Below are 19124 nucleotides of genomic sequence, written 5' to 3' on the forward strand. Positions count from 1 at the left end.
TGACATTCAAGTCACAGCTAAGGTACTTCCCACACACCTCGATGTCAACTCTCACCTTCCCGCTGTCACTAGGACAACTGCACCCCTCAAGCTCCACCTCCCAGGCTCCCGTCCTGCCTCCTCTGACCGTCCCCAGGCAGTGGCAGCGGCGGGAAGGGTCTAAATGCCCTGTGATGGTGCCACGCCTCTGCCCCCGAACTCCTTCCCACTGTCCCCGGGCTAAAGGCAGGGTCCCTGCCCTCGGTCTGGTCTGTTCCTCTTCCGCCAGCATCTGCCGCTCTCACTGCACTTGTTTCTGTTCTCCAAACACCAGCGAGCCAGGATCGAGCGTCCCTTCCGCCCCGGGTGGAGGTCGCCCCGCCTTCCCAGCTCCCTGGGTCCCTCCCGGCCCCGCCCGCCCGCCCGCCCTCCTCTAACCCCCGCTGCCAGCCCCGCCCCTGGGTGCCCGGCTCCCGCCCGCGCCTCGGGGCCGGTGCTCTCCCGCCGGCCCGCCCCGGCCCGCCCCCGCGCGGCATTCCCTGCCGCCGCCTGCGGAGCCTTCTCTCCGGCTCCGACCCGGGACGCAGAGCCGAGGAGGCGGCGGCGGCGGCGGCAGGGCAGCCATGGAGGCGACGGCGCGGAGGCGGCAGCACCCGGGAGCGGCGGGCGTGCAGCCGGGCGCCTCCTTCCTGCAGGCCAGGTGGGCGCGCTGCGGCGGAGCCGCGGGTCGGCGTCCCCGCCACGGGACGGGCGCGGGCGGCCGGGGAGGAGCGGAGCCCGGGGTGGGTCGGCGGCTGCCTGCGGGTCGGGCTCCCTGCGCGGCAGCTGCTCCCGCGCCTGAGCCCCGCCTCCCGTTTCGTTCTCTGCCTGGGGGCGCCCCGAGCCGCGCCACCGGGCGGCGCTGGACTCGCAGCTCAGCGGGGAAGACCGCTCCAGGGGCCTGAGAGCTCCGGGAGGGGGCGGCGGGCCCAGAGGACACCCCCGCGCACTCGGGCCTCCAACGCACCTGCAAGCCCGGGGGCCACCCCCCAGTTCTCGGGGTCCTTCCAACCCTGACTAGGACCCGGATTCCGGTGTGGTCAGGAGGCTCACGCCTTGCCCCGGGGAACCCTAGTGTGAGAATGGAAATGGGACCGCAGAGAAGTGTGGACGGTCCTCTCCAGAGAAAGAATGAGGAAGGGCTGTCCTCACGTGGTCGCTGGCCCTCCCGCCGCCCCGGGGAAGACGTTCCGGGTTGATGTGTTCGGGACCAGGCGGGGCCGAGGAAGAGGCACGGAAGCCGCCTTCCAATCTTTCCCTCCATTCTGCTAGAAACCGTGTGTTCGGCGGGCATTCATTCAGCATCGCTCCTGTGCCCAGCGCTGTGCCAGGCGCTCCGGGGGTGGGCAAGGTGGAGCCGGGAGGGGCTCACAGTACGGAAGGATCTGGGAGGCCTTCGTGGAGGAAGTGGCACTTGAGCTGAGTCTCCAAGGACTAAGTGGGTGACAGGGAAGAAAGGCTGTTTCCGAGAGGGCGTGAGTTTGGGGAAAGGCAAAGAGTGGGATGGTCCTGGCGCTTTCCAGAGGTACAGTGTCAGGAGGATGCAGACTGGGTGTGAGGGACCTTTAATGGCAGCAGGGCTGGGACTAGAGGGAAACATTTAAGGAGACACTCTCCGGACAGGGTACAACCCTGAGAGTGAGTGCCTACTTAGCTGGGCCCTAGCCCAGCCAGCGTGGTTGAGTGTCAACCTATGAACCAGGTCAGGGTTCCATTCCCGGTCAGGGCGCATGCCCAGGTTGCAGGCTCCATCACCAGTGTGGGGCGTGCAGGAGGCAGCCAGCGACCAATGCTTCTTTCTCATCATTGATGTTTCAACCTCTCTCTCCCTCACCCTTCCTCTCTGAAGTCAATAAAAACATATGTTATTAAAACAGAAAGGAGTCGGGCCCTGTGTGCGTGGCTCACCTTAGTTCCTGCTCTGACTGGCAGGTTAGGGATGCAGCCTTTATTCTGTAGGTACGGGCGAGCCATGGAAGGCACTTAGGCACTAGTGTGCTCAGAATAGATTCTAGGAGGTTTGTGCTATGATTTGGGATGAGGGGAGAAGTCTGAGAGGCTTGGCTGAGGGTAGCTCTTTCTCCTGCCACTGAGGGACGTCTCTGATCAGGATCCCTTTCAAGGTGGGAGTCTGTCTGACTGCCCTGAACTGTGCGAGCGCAGTCTGTGGGCATCAGATATGGTCCCCACTTCATCTCATGTGTGGGGCTTCCATGTGCAGCATCTTAAGTCTTTTTGTATTTTGCATATGGGGAAACGGAGGCCCAGAGAGTTTACATCATTTGCTGGTAAGAACCAGGGCCTATCCCTAGCCAGTTTGGCTCAGGGGATAGAGTGTCGGCCTGCGGACCAAAGGGTCCTGGGTTTGATTCCGGTCAAGGGCACGTACCTTGGTTGCAGGCTCCTCCATGGCCCAGGCCCTGGTCAGGGCATGTACAGAAGGCAACCAATCGATATTGTTTCTCTCACATCGATGTTTCTCTCTGTCTTCCCCTCTCTCTTCTACTCCCCCTGAAAATCAATGGAAAAATATCCTCGGGTGAGGATTAACAACAACAGCAGAAAAGAACCAGGGCCTACACCCAGGGCTTCTGACCTCTGGTTTCTGCTCTTATTTCTCCACGTTGGTTGCTAACAAGTGACGTCCCTCTTTACTCCTGCATGAGCTTCCCATCAGCTAGGATGCTCCCTAGGACTGCGGGAGGGGGTTGCTCTCTCTCAGGGTGTCTCTGTCACCCTCACTGGGTGCCTCTGGGCCCATTCTGACTATCATCGCTGCTCTTGATAGTAGGTAGAATCATCCTGTCTAATTCCTAGGATGCTTGGATTTCCTCAGCTGCATCCTTACATGCTTCTAATGACAAGGTGCTCATTACCTCGCAAGGCATTCCTGCTCTGTTGACAGTGTTTTTGTATTGTAATAAAAGCAATATATGCCCATGATTAAATAAAATAGCACAGAGGGCTTAGTGTGAAAAGCAACAGTCTCCTGTTCTACCTCTTTCTGGCACCAGAAACAACCATGTTAGCTTCTTTTAGCTGTTTCTATCTGTTAAATTAATATTTCTAAACTAGAGGCCCGATGCACGAAATTCGTGCAAGGGGCTCGGCCCTCATGGCTGCCTCGGTCCCTTGCAGCCCCAGCTTCATCTGAAAGGTCGTCCGGAAGGTCGTTTGGCCGTCCGGTCTAATTAGCATATTACGCCTTTATTATTATAGATAATAATAGGGAACGATGTAGCAGTTTCTGTGGACCAGACCCTGCTCTACATTTTTGCACATATTAATCCAACCATAACTCTTGACATAGGATCTACTATTATCCCCTATTTTACAGTTGAGAACATTGAGGTCCAGGAGGTAAGTAACTTGCTCAAGACCTGGTTAGTGGCAGACCTGGGATGTGAACTTCGGTGGTCTCCAAAGTCCACACTCTTTTTGGTTTTTGTTTGTCTGTTAATCCTCTCTCAAAGATATTTTTCCATTGATTTTAGAGTAGAAGGGAGGGAGGGGGGGAGGAAGAAAGAAACATTGACGTGACAGACATCGATTGGTTGCCTCCTGTGCACCCCAACTGTGACGGGGAGGGAATCGAACCTGCAACCCTTCAGTGTGTGGGCCGACACTCTAACCACTGAGCAACACTGGACAGGGCCAGAGTCCACACTCTTAAAAGCTATGTTCAGCTTCTATGTCTCGGTTTATCAATTTTACCCTCTAAGCTAATGTTTACCAACTGACTTTTCCCTCCTATGATTTGGCTCACTTATACCTCCTCATCTTCAACAGGTGGTGTTTTTGTCACTATTTTTAGTTTTTCTCTTTGTTACCTTTGTAGCCTTAGGGAATTGCATATACCTTTATTTCTTTTTTGGTCAACTGTAGGCCGTATCCCTTGATTACTTTTTAAAAGAAGAATATTAGTCCCCTGCTTACTCTAGCCTTCAGCTGTCTTGACCCTTTCCTCCAACTCCTGTCATATATAGTTTTACTCTATGTTGTCAAAGTTGGCAACATTTACCTGCTGTTTTTTAACCATATTGCCTTCGGTATTTTATCTGTGGGTTGATTCTAAACTTTGAAAATCAATATACACTATTTTCACTAGTTAAGCCATGTAAATAGTGTTCTCCGCAAAACCAAGTAATAGTTAGCAGTTACATGTGCTTTCTTCTATTGCTTTTGTTTTTCCTGGAGTTTCTAATTGCCTTTGTTTTTCCCCTCTTGTTATTTCCCTTTATTTCCTCATTTTTTGTTCAAACTTTGCATCTTGTCAGGTATTTCACCATTCTTTATATAGAACCAAAATCAGTCCGTCGACAGTCCCTAAGCATGGTCCCTGCTTGACTCCACCATGGCCAAGACCCCCTCCTTTTCTGCTAGGCAGTCTTGCAGATGCTGCTGACTGCTTTGACTATGTCAGCTGTAAGGTGTGCATGCCCAGGGCTACGGTATCAGTGTCCCCACATGGTAGCCTTGTAAAGCTGTGGAGGAGAGAAAAGGCCAGCCTTGCTTCAGGTTACCTGCCATTGTGCTTTCACCATTGCTCTCAGCAGTAGTTCCTGGTGATCGAGAACTAGAGCTGATGTAGGCTGGGGTGGGGGGCAGTGTGTGAAGTCTGTGGAGTCAGCAACTTGGGAAAAGCTTAAGGTTGTTCATCCCCAGGACAGGGGATGGGGGAGAGGATGACTTCACCCTCCATGATCTACCTTCCATGGTCAGTGATCCAACAACAACAAAAAACAGTTAGATGCTGCTCAGTGATTCCCAAGCTGGGTGTCTGCCCTGCTAAGCCAGGTTGGACTAATGGCAGGGATCCCCATTGACGGAGGCGCTTCCTGAGGAGGAGGAGGAGGAAATAATTACTGAGCCTCTAATATGGTTACACCTATGTGCTTTCCCAGGCTTTCAAAAAGCCTTTATTCCCTGTACCAAACATTCTTCTCCTTGCCCAGCTTGGAAGTTTCTGGAACAGAACACTGAGGACTCTTATCCTCCTTCTCCATACAAGTTCTTGGGCCTGGTGGTTATCACTGTCTGCTTTTTGAGGCCTTGCGCTGATGGTCACTAAGGGGCAGGGGCAGGGTGGGGCCTCAGTCACTGGGCTCAGAACCTGAGCAGTCCTTGCAGTTAGTTTCTGAGCATCTACCCAATCTGAAGGCCCAGCCAGTCCCTCCCTTCTCTTCTCCACCATAAGCCAGGCATCTCAACTCCATGCAGTGCTCACGTCCACCTCCAGGCCTTCGATCCTGCTCTCCTGCCGCTTTCCTGCCTGGTTAAATCCACCCACCCATGCTTTGAGGCTCCCTTCCTTCTGTACTCTGTGCACTGCTCCAGGCTGCTCTGACCCCTCTCTAAGTTCATCTCCTAGTATGCTGCAGAGCTTATTCTAATGAACAAAAACAGACTAGCACGCGATTAAGCGCAGGTCTTAAATCCATGCAGACCCAGTTTTGAATTCTGTGCTATTCAGGACTCTTGGGTTGCAAGTGACAGAAAGCCAGTGTGAACGGTAGCATCATAGCAAAAGGGAATGTGTTGGCTCATGAGGTCAAATCACTGGCCCTCGGAATGCCTGGAACTGGGACTGTGAACACTCTCGGGACTTTTGGCTAAGCAGGAGTGACCTTGGCCAAGCACTTAATGCCTGTAAGCAGCGGTCTCCTTATCTGTAAAACAGGAGAGTAAACGCCCTGCTTCCTGGAACTGCTGTGAGGATGAGATGAGATGAGACGGTGCAGGTGACGCTCTTGGCATAGCACACAGTCAGACTCTGTCAGCGGTGGGGCGCTGCGTAGGGGGCGCAGAAAGACCGAGCTAACCTGGGATAAAGGCCCGCTCCACCTGTGTTGCCTGCAACCAGAGGATGATAAGATCCCCCCCCAGCAGCTTGCCTTCCTGGTCTCACAGTGGCTCTACCAGTGGGGCCCTTCTTGGAATTGACTGAAAAGGATCCTGGAAAGGCATGGGAGCAATAGCAACCTTGACAGGAAAACCTTTCTGGTGCCTTTAAGCTAATGCTTGCCACTGAAAAGAAGGAGTAACTGGTCACTGAGATGGTTTCAAATCAGCCAGTAATCACTGAGCCTAAACCAGGCACTGAGCTGAGAACTCTGGAGAAGGCAAATCCAGGTCACGTCGCTTTTGTTCTTGGCACAAACGGGACAATAAAACTCACACCTCCGTCATCTTAGGAAGTAGTGAGCTGCCTGTCACTGGAGGTGTGCAAGTAGGAGCAGGGATGCTGTGAAGAGGATTTGGACTCTGATGGGGAGGCGGGTGAATTGAGAGAAACGTAAAGGTCACTCCTCTTCTTGAGGGTCTAGATAAGAGGCAAACTCCAGCCCTGTGATGTCATGGCCAGGCTGCAAGTCAGAGACGAAGCAGCCCCTGTAGTGGAGCTTTGGGGAAAGCTTCATCAGGGAAGCCTTTCTGGAGGAGGTGGCCCTGGAAGTTCAGCTCGTCCGTGAAGAGCCGAGGCTAACTGCCTTTCAGGAGGGACAGGCACCCAAAGATGTATTAGCAGATGGTGCTCCGCTTCTCGCCGTGGCTCTCACATCAACTTGTCCGCTGGCATCCTTCTCAGGTTTCACTGTGGACTGGTGAGAAGGGGCATCCCAGCAGTCCCATCACACTTTCTCGTGGTTAGGAACCAAGGGGAGGGAGACCCTGCTCATCCTACTCTACAATCTCTGAGGCAGATTTCACTAGAGGGCTCTGATTGGTCCAACTCAAGTCACATGCCCATCCCACAGACCAATCACTATAGACACAGTAATGGGCTGGAGGTAAAAAATATAAGCTCTAAAGGCTAATCATTTAGGTTCACATATTTAGCAATGTTAACTGGGCAAGTTGCATAATACCTTGGGCCTCCATTTTTTCACTCTAAAATAGGGGTAATAGACAAATCTCAAAATATTCTGTGAAGATTGAAACAGGTAAATGAGGTAATACATGTAAACAGCTATAATGTAAATAGTGCCCAGAATATATAATAAGTGTTCAGTAAAGGTTAGCTACTATCATCCATCGTTATGTTTCATGTTTTTCAGCTACATTTGCATTCTTTCCCCTTTTTGATTTCCTCATCATTTTATAGGTGAGAAAACCCGACAGTTATTAACGCCTGTTTGGCAGCTTTCTTCCTGAATCACAGCGAAGCTGAAGTCAGGGCAGCTGGAGTTCATTTTTAGGACACCTTCCCCTTGGCCACAGGCCCAGGCCCAGACCCCAGTATTTCCTGCAAAATTCTTTTCCTAGAACTTAATTATGTGTGTTTCCTCCTGCCCCCAAATTCCTTTCTGTGGCTCACTGTGTGCATGGGGGGTTGGGGTGGGGGGGGGAGTTGAGGAGGTTCCCGTGGGAGGGAGAAGCACTGACCCCTCTGGTCTGGTTCCTTCCCAGGCACAGCTCCATCAAGGCTGAGGAGGCCACCGGCACGGCTCCCTTTCACCTTGACCTCTGGTTCTACTTCACCCTGCAGAACTGGGTTCTGGACTTTGGCCGCCCCATCGCCATGGTGAGTGTGAAGCTGTGGACGGAGCCCCAGCCAGCAGTGCGGAAACGGTGTGACTTGAACTAGCTCGGTGACCTTTGACAAGACATTTCCCCCACTGGTCAGCTGCGAGGATAGGCCTGGATGACTCCATGTCCTTTGACCCTGTCACTGCGGCCAGTGAGGCAACTACCAGCAAGTAGGGGAGGGGGTCTGGGGCCTGAACAGTCATACTGTGCCCGACTCCCATATTGGAAATGGTGGCTCTGAAGTCAGACGGTGCCACCCACCGTGTCTCACCTCCAGATCAAGCTAGAGGAGTGTGGGAAAGAGAGCAGAGCCTCCCCACTGGCTCCCCGTAGCCTTGGAATAGTATTATTTTTCTGGAGGTGAAGAGTATAGGCTGATTTTGCATGTTACATATGACTCTGAGCTTCAGGTAATTGGTGCCATCGGGTGAAACTGTCCCCTCCCCTCCAAGGCCACTTCATGCATCAGCGTGCGGTGGTGGCCTCACAGAGGAGGTTAATACTGGAAAAGCTCCAAAGCCCCTCCCTGGTGATGGATGGATGGATGGATGGATGGATGGATGGATGGATGGATGGATAGATAGATAGATAGATAGATAGATAACAATGTGAAAAATATTGAAGGAGGTACCACCATGTACCAAATTGTTAATTTTCATGTGGGGGTGATAAAAATAACAATATCCACTGCTGAAACTTTGTTTTTTCACTGCTGAAACCTTTTATTTGCTAGTGATAGTGCGAATTATCAAAGCCTTTTTGGAAAGCAGTTTGTCAGGGTGATAAATAGTACCTAGAATAGTGCCTAGCATGATAAGTGCTCAATATACTTAATGAATGAATATGAATAAGAGTAAGGTAGACATAGCAGCTAACATACATTAAGTTCTTACCCTGTTCTAAGCTCTTTCCGTGGTTAAACTTACTTAGTTCTCACCTCAACACTAATATTAATCTCACCTTTACACAGGAGAAGACTTGAGGATAGAGAGGGTAACTGGCTCAAGCTCACCCAACTAGCAAGTGGAGGAGCCAGCATGTGCACCCCTTCCCATCATATATATCTCCAGATCCTGCTGTGTTCATCCCTCCTTTTTAAAAAAGAAATTTTATTATTATTTTTATTGATTTCAGAGCAGAACGGAGATGGAGAGAGAGAGAGAGATAGAAACATCAATGATGAGAGAGAATCACTGATTGGCTGCCTCCTACTGGGGATCGAGCCTGCAACCTGGGCCTGACCGGGAATTGAACCTGTGACCTCCTGGTTCATAGGTCGATGCTCTACCACTGAGCCAAGGCAGCCAGACTGTTCATCCCTTCTGACCTAGTAAAATCCTTCCAAGAATCTGCCTTGAAGACAATCAGCCAGAGACAACAGCCTTTATGCCCAAAGATGTTTGTTGCAGCTTTGCTTACAATAGCCAAAACTTGCACGTGTTTTCAGTGTGCAGCAGCAGGGACTGAGTCCATCAACTTAGCTGTATCCAGTACAGAATCACCTGGCCATTAAGCAAGAACTATGGATCCCATAGAGCAACCTGGAATGTTTAAGGAGAAAAGAGGTGTCTAAGTGACACACATACTGACTGGTTACAAGTCAGCAACAACCCTAACGGTCTTGTATTCATGACTCCAAGACGAAAGGGGTGGAGAACAGCTTTCCTGGTGGTGTGTCAGGGAAGAGCTACGGTGGATGCTGGTTCTCCTTTCTGAAAATACGTTGTTATTGTTTTTAATGTAGGAGAAAGGAAAGGGACTGAGCCAGGAGTCAGGATGCCTGGTCAGGTTTTGGGTGACATGGGCAAGTCACTGTCATTGGGGCTTCAGTTCCCTCATCGGTAAGAAGACTTGCGAACTAGCTGCTCTGAGCCCCCTTCCAACATGAAGGTTCCACATATTGGAGGACACAGGAGCTGCCCATCAGACTGGTGCTCTGCGGAGGGGAGAGATGAGGAGAGCCTGCTCCTGGCTCTCCTCACGCAGCAGGACTCAGTCTCATTCATCCCAGAGTTGCTATGGCCACTCTAACCCCAAGTGGGCTTGTGGGGAGACGATGCATTTGAAAAGTTCGTGTATACACTGGGGCTTTTCAAATATATGCATGTTAATAACTACCAAATAAAACCTTTGACCAGTTATAAAAGTAATATGTTGTAGCTGTAACAAGTCAGTTCATACCCAGGTGTATAGAGAAGTGAGAGTCCCATCCCTGACAGTTTGGGGCACATCCTTCCACTCCTTTCTCTACTGGTACAGCATACATACACATCTTTTTTCTTTTCCTAACCAAAGTGAGATTTTACTTTATATCTTATTCTACAACGTGCTTGTTTTATTTATTTATTAAATATATATTTCCTTTATTGATTTCAGAGAGGAAGGGAGGAGAGAGAGATAGAAACATCAATGATGAGAGAGAATCATTGATTGGCTGCCTCCTGCACGCCCCCTACTGGGGATCAAGCCTGCAACCCAGGCATGTGCCCTTGGCCGGAATTGAACCTGGGACCCTTCAGTCCGCAGGCTGATGCTCTATCCACTGAGCCAAGCCGGCTAGGGCAACAACGTGCTTGTTTTACTTTATCATGGACAACTTTCAATGTCGGTACAAATAAGATATCATTTCTGTTAATGGCTACTGAACCTTCTATTGTAAATATGTACTATAGTATATCCAACTAGTCATATTTGGTTGAAGAGTTGGCCTATTTCTGGCATTTTGCTATCATAAAGAATAATTCAGCCACCATGTATATCTTGCTATAGATATAGAGGTATACACACATGAGTAAGAGAAAGAGTGAGATTTCTGTATCCCAGGAGTTTCTACAGATTAGTTTTATCCAATGTGGCATTTCTGAATTAAAAGAGATAAAAATTTTAATGAAACATTTTGGTCATTACACCTGTTCTCATTCAACAGATACTGGAAGTTTAGTTTGGTGGTGGTGGTGGTGGTGGTGTGTGTGCGCGTGTAATGTTTTGACTGCGAATGACGGTTTTCACGCTGACCCCCACGAGGCCAGGACTCCCTGGGGTAGACCAGTAGGAAGAACTGCCCCTGGCCTGCCTCCTCTCTCAGGGAAGGTAGGAAAGGAAGAACTGAGGCTACTTTGAAGAACTCATTTTCTCCTTTGTTTCCTAATGTATACCCTTCACCTGATTCGGAAGCAGTCCATCTGCTCAGTACAGAGGGCATTTTCCACCCCGGGCCTCCTGACCAGAAGAGCTTGTATTCATCATAGGACCTAGAGTGCCGGGTCCCTACGAGTCCATGTGGACCCCCTGGGCCACATTTCTTGTGTTACAGATGGGGAAACCCTAGAGAGGGGAAGGACTTGCCCAGGGTCACCAGGAAAGCTGGTGGCACCACTGAGTCCCACAGGAACCTCCATCTCCCAGGCCAGTACCCAGGAACATTTATTTGGTGCCCACTGGGAGAGGGACACGGGACAAGGCCAGGCCTGGATTTGCATCTACCGTGTGCCTGGGGACAAGTCTACCTTCTCTGGGGCTGTTTCTCTGTCTGGAAACTCCTTTGCCTCGGGGCTGCCCAGAGGATCCCAAGAAACCCCGGAAAGAATTAAGAGTGTGTGGAGGAGGTGGGGCTGACCTCTGAGCCTCGTGGGGCCGTGCCTGGTGAACACCACTCCTCCCCTTGCTCCCCAGCTGGTGTTCCCTCTCGAATGGTTCCCGCTCAACAAGCCCAGCGTGGGGGACTACTTCCACATGGCCTACAACATCATCACGCCCTTTCTCCTGCTCAAGGTACAGTCCCAGCCTCCTTGCCCCTCTCCCTGCTCCCCCCCCCCCCGTCATTGCCGCCTCCAGCCGGCAGGGAGTGCCAGCCCTGAGGGTGCCCTGAATCAGGCTCCCCTGCCTGATCCAGAGCTAGGGGCCCAGGGGAGGCAGGGCTGCCTCTGGCTGGGAGGGATGAAGAAGGCCTCCTCAAGGAGAGTGTCTGATTTGGGCCTCAGCCTGCTGTGCCGGGGTGACGTGGGAGAGGCATTCAGGCAGAAGGACCCGAAGACAAGGCCATGCTCGGGAAACCAGCGTCCATTTTGGGAGGCTGAGGCAGGAGTGGCTGGGTTGCCCCCGAAGAGGTGAGAGACCATTTGGGAAGGCAAGTCAGGGCCAGGTGACAGGACTCGCAGCAACGGAGGGAGAACTGGATCCTCCGGCTGGGAGGTCCCTGACTTTGAGATGCCACTGGGAGCAGAGCTAGCCAGGGCTGCCGGTTTCGCATTTTGCCACCCAAGGGGTCTTAAACTATGTCACCATCTACTGTCCCCACCATTTTGTTTTTAGAAAGGTATTTCAAGTCTCCGAAAGTTATAAATCTATAATCACAAAATTCAGAGGAGTCCTCAGTTAAATAATTTAATTTCTGAAGCACCTGCTCCATCCCTGTCACTTTTTTTGTGTGTGTTTGCCATGGATCAGCCGCTCAGAAATCTGAGGGTCTCTTCAGTATACCCGCCCAGCCTGGGGCACAGCTGGGGCGGTAGGAGGCCTGAACCTGGTGCCCTGGCGCCTGTAGTGAAGGCCTGGCCGTCACAGCCAGTCGGTGGCTGGTGTGTAACCTTGGACAAGGAGCTGGCCCCTCTGTTTCCTCTCTGGCGAAAGGGGGTGCTGTTCCCTTGGCCCTGCTGGGTTCCAGGGATGGTGTGGGAGTCTGGAGGCTGGGCTGGCCCACGAAAGGGACCCACCAATTGGTGAGAGGCGCTCCCGCTGGCGGCGTCCATCCCACCCCAGGTGCGAGGGAGGGGTGTCTCCTGTTGGGAGGGAGGCCGGGTCCTACTGCTGGGCCTCCCTCTGCCCTCAGCTCATCGAGCGCTCGCCTCGCACCTTGCCTCGCTCCATAATCTACATCAGCATCATCACCTTCATCATGGGCGCCAGCATCCACCTGGTGGGCGACTCCGTGAACCACCGCCTGCTCTTCAGTGGCTACCAGCACCACCTGTCGGTCCGCGAGAACCCCATCATCAAGAACCTGAAGCCGGAGACGCTGGTGAGGCCGCCTCCCCCACCGCGTGTGACCCCTGCGGGTACGGTCTGCCCTGGAGGCCAAAGAGATGCCGCGCCCATCTCTGTGCAGGGCCTTTGTGAAGGCGATCTGCCAGGGAGGGCACTCGTGTCCTTAGGGGGTGCACACCGACCTCCACGGGGCCCCCTCCTACGGGAGGGCAGGGAGTGAGGACAGTGGGGGGGAGGCCTGGGCGTGGGGGAGGGGTGGGAACCAGGGGGCTGTGTGCACCTCCCTCTAACCCTGTCCCCCTGCGCCCTCAGATCGACTCCTTCGAGCTGCTTTACTACTATGATGAGTACCTGGGCCACTGCATGTGGTGAGTGATGGGGCCAGTCTGTCTCCGCAGGGCCCTGCCCCCCTCCCCCCTCCCAGCTCTGCCACCAGCCCTGGGGACACTGGGCAAGACTCTGGGCCTGGGGCCTCCAGGTGTCCAGCGCAGCGGCTGGAATGTGTTCTCTTCCCCGGGGGCATGGGGGCGGGGGAGGGGAGTCGCCGTGAGCTCCGCAGAGACGCGGAACCTTGGCTTCCCTCCGCCTCCTCCAGGCCGGGCAGTGCCCGCGGCGGCCACTAGAGGGCAGCGAGCGGCCGTCTCGCCCTCGCCCGGCCGGAGCGCCTGAAACCCCTGGAGAAAGAGGTCATCCTGCTGATAAACATACCCCACCCCCCGCCCCCCACCATGTCAGGCCGCTGTCTTGGGGGATGGAGGAGGAGAGAGGCACAGAGGCCTGAAATAGGAGAGGACATGGGAGTGTAGGGGCACCTGTTGGGGGGCATGAGGAGGAGGGTGGGGAAGGAGGCAAGATGGGATGTGAGAAGAGGGGGCATGTGGGCAAAGCAGCCCCTGTGCGGGGAGGAGGGTGGGGGTCCTTTCCGGGGAGATGTGTGCGTGGAAGTGGGGGAGGCTGTGGGCTGGGTGTGAGTGAAGGGGCTCCCAGAGCTCCTTGGAGGCCCCCAGCAGGTGCTGTTCTTTTTGTTTACCTGGACCTCAGGCCTCTCCCTGCGGCACACCTGTTTCCAGGCCAGTGAGAGGCTGGGCTACTGTGGGGCTCTGCCTGAGGCGGAGGCACCCCTCACCCAGAGTGAAGGAGGCGGCCAGAGCCGTGTGGAAGGAGCAGCCCCATCCCCGCAGCCTGTGGCCTCTGGTTTGCATGTGGGCCTCATGGCCACTTCCTTCCTACCCCAGCTGGACCCCAGCGCTGGAAAGGCTGCAGGGACTATGAGCGTGCTCCCCAAAGCAGCGTTTTGTAAATCATGCCCTGACACTCCACGGGACAGGGGTCCTCAAACTTTAAACAGGGGGCCAGTTCACGGTCCCTCAGACCGTTGGAGGGCCGGACTATAGTTTAAGAAAAAAACTATGAACAAATTCCTATGCACACTGCACATACCTTATTTTGAAGTAAAAAAACAAAACGGCAAAAACACCCGCATGTGGCCTGCGGGCCGTAGTTGGAGGACGCCTGCCATGGGATGTTGCAAGAAACCAGCACAGGGATCCGTGGGGAGGAGGCGGCTGGGAGGGGCGGCTGGGCAGGCCCCTGAGGCATTGGCTTCCCTGTTGCAGGTACATCCCCTTCTTCCTCATCCTCTTCATGTACTTCAGCGGCTGTTTCACTCCCACCAAAGCCGAGAGCTCAATGCCAGGGCCGGCCCTCCTCCTGGTGGTGCCCAGTGGCCTGTACTACTGGTGAGTGGGCATGGGACCTGGGTTGGGGGGTGCAGGGCGCACTCAGTGAGCCAGGCGGTAAAAATGTGCTCTGGACCACAGAGCTGCTGTGTGAGCCCAGGTGCGACCTCCCCATTGGAGCCCCGCTTCCTCTTCTGGGGGGGACTGTGACCGTGGCCTGTGGGGGCCTGTCTGTTCCCAGGAAGCCAGGCCTGAGTTTGCCCTTTCCATCTGCATGTCCCTCTACCCTGTGCCCCGCCGCCCAGGACCCCAGTGCGACTTTGGGGCAATAAGCTCCATCTCTGACACCAAGCCCTGTAGAGCCCCGTGGGTCTCGGTTTCCTTCCCTGTGAAATGGGGGCAACGCCTGCTTGTCTCCCTCTCAGAAGGGTGAGGATGCCGGGGAGAGGAAAGGGCTTTGCTGACTGGAAGGTGGTGACAGAATTCCATGGCCTCAGGAGCTCCCCACCCGTCTTCCCTCCAGCTCTGCCTTCCCATTACAGAGGAGCAAGCTCTACCCCTCCTGTCACTTCCGGCCTGAAGGCAGGCTCCGGTGAGGGGAGGGGGGCGCTGTGGGTGTCACAGGAAGGACTGGCCCTTCTCTAATGGGAAGCCTTCATCAAATGGAAAGGACCTCCTCCCCTGGGCCAGCTGCAGCCCCCCTCCAGGGCCTGTCCCCTGACTGGCCGAGAGGGCCCGCCAGGGTGAGCCTGTGTGCCCCCTGAAGAGGGATTAAAAGAAATGGGTGTCAACTACAGCAAGAGGGAAGAGGTCCGACCTGGGAAAGAGCTTCCTGCCCACTGCGTAGCCATAGCGTGTTAGTGCTGTGATGGCCACCGTCGTACCAGCCACCAAGCGCAGTACACAGCTCTCGTTAGCAACCTTGAGAGATAGGGCCGCTTATGCCCCCTTTATGAATGAGTAAGAAACCAGGCTTCCAGATGTCATGTAAATTCCCCAAGGTCACAGCTGCAGAGCTATAGTTCCTGAATGGGTCAGCTTTGGGGTTCTCTCTAGAGGCAGGGAATTGGACCAGATAACCTCTCCGAAGCCCTCCAACAAGTGTCCCTGAGTTCCTGGCCATGTGCTAGGTGCTGCCTTCGGAGCTGCAAGGAACCCTGGGAGATCTGAGACTGTGTCCCAGCCTTCAAGGAGGCAGTAACGACAACTCCCATAAACTGCAGTTGCATTCCCAAATTCAAATGCCTATAGGAACCAAGTTAGTGTATCAAGCAGACATCAAGTGAGGCAACAGGGAATGGTGGGGACTGTGGCAAACTGTAGAATAATGCTCTAACGGGGGCCGCTGCTGTCCCCCCTCATCGGTTATTGTAATGTGAGAATGCAAGTCTAATGTGACCAGACAAACCAGAAATTCACATTTTCAGGCACTCTGATATTTAAATATTGGCAACACACTCAGCATTTTAAAAAATAGTAACTATTCAAGCCAAATGGCTTCCTGAGCGCCCTTATTAGGTGAGCTACTCTGACTGGGAGCAGCTTGGTACCCGGGTGGCGGGAAGGGTGCCACGCAGGGCTGTCCTAGCACCCGCCTCCCCTCACCGGCCTCTTCAGGTACCTGGTCACCGAGGGCCAGATCTTCATCCTCTTCATCTTCACCTTCTTCGCCATGCTGGCCCTCGTCCTGCACCAGAAGCGCAAGCGCCTCTTCCTGGACAGCAACGGCCTCTTCCTCTTCCACTCCTTCGCCCTCACTCTCCTGCTGGTGGCGCTCTGGGTCGCCTGGCTGTGGAACGACCCTGTGCTCAGGAAGAAGTACCCAGGCGTCATCTACGTCCCCGAGCCCTGGGCCTTCTACACCCTCCACGTCAGCAGCCGACACTGAGTCCCTGGCCTCCGCCCCTGGTGCTCTCTCGGGCAGGAGACGGGCCACAGAGGGTGTCTGAGCACAGGGGGGGTGTGTACATGTGCGTGTGTGTGCGTGCACATGGGTGTGTGTGCGTGCGTGTATGTCCGCCCACGTGTGTGACCGCACCTGAGAACATGAGTGAGTCCACCTTGTGCGCACGGATGGGTGTGTTTGTGTGTGCCTGTGCGCGTGCGTGGGGTACACCGCCAGGAAACCCCATTGTGCTGGTCCAGTTTCTGTTTGGTTTGGACCTTTTCAAGCTGAGATTTTGTTTTAGGCCAAGGTGTGGGCACTGCCTTCCCTCCCGCTCTCACTGCTCAGGGCTGACCGCTTCTTCCTCGGACGTTCTCTGAGACCCGTACAGGAGAGGCCTGGGGAGGGCATTTGGCGTGCCACCCACCGTCTGGCCCACTCCTCAGGCCCACCCTGACCCCGGCAGCCAGATTACACAGGTTACGGGGACTTTCTGTGTATTGCTGAGTAATCACGCCCCTTCTCTGGGCTTCATTGGCACTAGATGGGCCAAGGGTTCCGAAGTGGGTCGGGGGGGCTAGGTGCAGTCTCCTCTCGGGCAGCCTGGGGATAGAGTAGTTCTATCCTGTCACTGTCCTCGAACCCTGAAAGGGATAGGTGCACCCCGGGCCCTCATCCCACCTCAGGTTGCCTGGGGTGCTGAGCCACCCAACCCTGAGGGTCGGCAGGCCAGCCTACTCCCCTAACCACCAGCCAGATTGCTGGTCTGGCAGTGATCGCCCAGCCAGCTCGGCCTCCCTCCTTTGCCTCCAGGAGAATTGTGGCCCCACTGCAGCAGCCTGACTGCGGGCTCTGAGCTGCAGCTGAGGCCCAAGCTCGCACACTGGCGCTGTTCTCTGAACTCCTGCAGGGGGTGGGGGTGGGGTTGAGCTTTCTCCAGGCAGCCTTGTCTGGGTCTGAATCTCAGCCTTCTGCCTGGGCCCTTCTCCCAGAAAAGGGAGGCCTCATCCCAGCAGGTGTCCCCCTTCTCCCAGGCACTGCAAACGTCACACAGCGGCAGCCTCACAGCCCCATCTCCAGCCAGCACTGGCCCACGTGTACCTGTGGGTCTCGAGGGGGCCTGCCTTGCTTTCCCCAGACCTGCCTCCTCTCCTGTGTTCTCAGGGAGCCCCGTGCCTCACATTCTCCTTTCATGGTGGGGTCCCTCTGAAGCCCCCCAGAGGTCCCCCAGCCTCGGGTCAGTCCCTGTCTGCGGCAGCATCAGGTGGTGAGAGGTGTGAATAAAGGCCGTGTGGAAGCCAAGCCTGGCTGGGCTGCTGCTTTGTGAACTGGGGAAGCAGGAGGGAGGGAGGTCCCCAGGGCAAGGGAGAGAGTGGCTGGTCTGGGGCCCAGGCACGAGCACTGGGCAGACCCCAAGGGCCCACTGAGCCCCATCTGGCCAGGAGCGCGTGCTGCCATTGGCCCCCCGTGCCACTTTGTAGGATCCCTGGGTTGGGGAGAGGGGGCGGTGAGAAGGGCCGAGGTCCATCCCAGCCCTCGGCCCTTTGTAGGAGCCCTGGGTTGGGGGGGTACGGGGGCCAGGATAGGGCATCTCCAGACCTGCCCTCAGAGATGGCACGAGGAGCCTCCCAGCTGTGCTGCCAGCCTGGTTCAGAGGCCGGAGCAGAGAGGGTCCCCTTCCGGGCAAGGGAGGGAGCTGGTCTGTTCGGTCTGTTGGAGGTCAGTACTCAGCCTTGGGCCAATCACCTGATCTCTCTGGCCTCAGCTCTTGATCTTCAAAGGTCTCGCCTCTTCCCCCAGGCGGTCATCTGGAACTTCTGGGCTTCTATTACCATTCACCAGGAGGGGGCTGGGCAGGAGACTGCATCATTAAGCCCGGATGCCCGCACCTGCCCAGCAGCCTCATGTGATTCCTTCCCTATCTCCAGGACACGGCCCCTCCAAACCCTCGGGCCTAGTCACAGAGGGACCTAATAGACATCTGATCAGGCACAGGCCTGGTTGTGTGGGGCCTGAAGCAAATACAATTTGAAGGGCCCTTAGTAAGAAAACAGTAAAAAAAAAAAAAGAACAAAAAATTAGGGATAAAAGTGAATACAGTTGGCCCTTGAACAGCATGGGGGTTAGGGACACTGACCCCCTGCAGAGTCAAAATTCTGCATATAACTTTTGACTCCCCAAAAACTTAGCTACAGCTGGTCCTTTATATTCTTGGATTTCATATCCATGGATCCAAACTGTTTTTCCTTTTTTGTTTTTAATATTCTGGCAACTTTTTTTTCCCCCAGAGAGAGAGAAAGGGAGGAAAAGAGAAACATCGATCAATTGCCTCCTGGGATCAAACCCTCAACCTGGTTATGTGACCAGGAATCCAACCCACCGCCTTTTTGGTGTGTGGGGCGATGCTTCCACCAACTGAGCTACCCAGCCGGGGCCCAAACAGTTTCAATCTGTGACTAAAAACCCACAGATGTGGAAGGCTGACTATTGTAATAGCCTATGGTTGACCAGAAACCCAAATGACAACATAGTTGCTTAATACATACTTTTTATTAATAAAGTAAAGCTAGAGAAAAGAAAATGTTATTAAGAAAAGCAAAAGGCCCAACCAGAGTGGCTCAGTGGTTGAGCATCAACTTATGAACCAGGAGGTCATGGTTCAATTCCCAGCCAGGGCACATGCCAGATTTTGGGCTCGATCCCCAATGGGGGGTGTGCAGGAGGCAGCCAATCAATGATTCTCATCGTTGATGTTTCTGTCTCTCCCTCTCCTTCCTCTCTGAAATCAATAAAAACATTTTTTTAAAAAGAAAAGAAAAATGAAGGGGAATACATTTACTGAAAAAAAATCCACATAGGAAGTAGACCTATGCAGTTCAAGCCCATGTTCAAGAGTCAACATATTTAGAATGAAAAATCCTGGTAAATTATTAGAGGCTTAGAGATTTAATGTCCCTTTAAAATATATATATACACATACATATATGTATACACATACACACACATACACACACACACACTAGAGGCCCAGT

At 54.0% G+C, this 19124-nt stretch overlaps 1 protein-coding gene across 1 annotated transcript; it reads left to right on the forward strand.

Moving 5' to 3' along the window:
* Positions 1-529: 529 nt before the first annotated feature.
* Positions 530-17394, forward strand: CLN6 (CLN6 transmembrane ER protein). Its single transcript, XM_054716097.1, has 7 exons — positions 530-679; positions 7426-7540; positions 11218-11316; positions 12374-12562; positions 12841-12896; positions 14145-14267; positions 15825-17394. Exons 1-7 carry the CDS (start codon positions 603-605, stop codon positions 16093-16095), a joined length of 930 nt encoding a protein of 309 aa, XP_054572072.1. The 5' UTR covers positions 530-602; the 3' UTR covers positions 16096-17394.
* The last annotated feature ends 1730 nt before the right edge of the window (positions 17395-19124 follow it).

Source organism: Eptesicus fuscus, chromosome 5 (assembly GCF_027574615.1).
Source record: "Eptesicus fuscus isolate TK198812 chromosome 5, DD_ASM_mEF_20220401, whole genome shotgun sequence".
In the NCBI taxonomy this organism is placed as follows: Eukaryota; Metazoa; Chordata; class Mammalia; order Chiroptera; family Vespertilionidae; genus Eptesicus; species Eptesicus fuscus.

Excerpts from the sequence above, each read along its gene's own strand:
- CLN6 (XM_054716097.1), top strand. The coding sequence starts at position 603 with ATGGAGGCGACGGCGCGGAGGCGGCAGCACCCGGGAGCGGCGGGCGTG. Across the intron at positions 12,563-12,840 it reads ACCTGAAGCCGGAGACGCTG|ATCGACTCCTTCGAGCTGCT; the intron begins GTGAGGCCGCCT and ends CTGCGCCCTCAG. Across the intron at positions 12,897-14,144 it reads TACCTGGGCCACTGCATGTG|GTACATCCCCTTCTTCCTCA; the intron begins GTGAGTGATGGG and ends TCCCTGTTGCAG.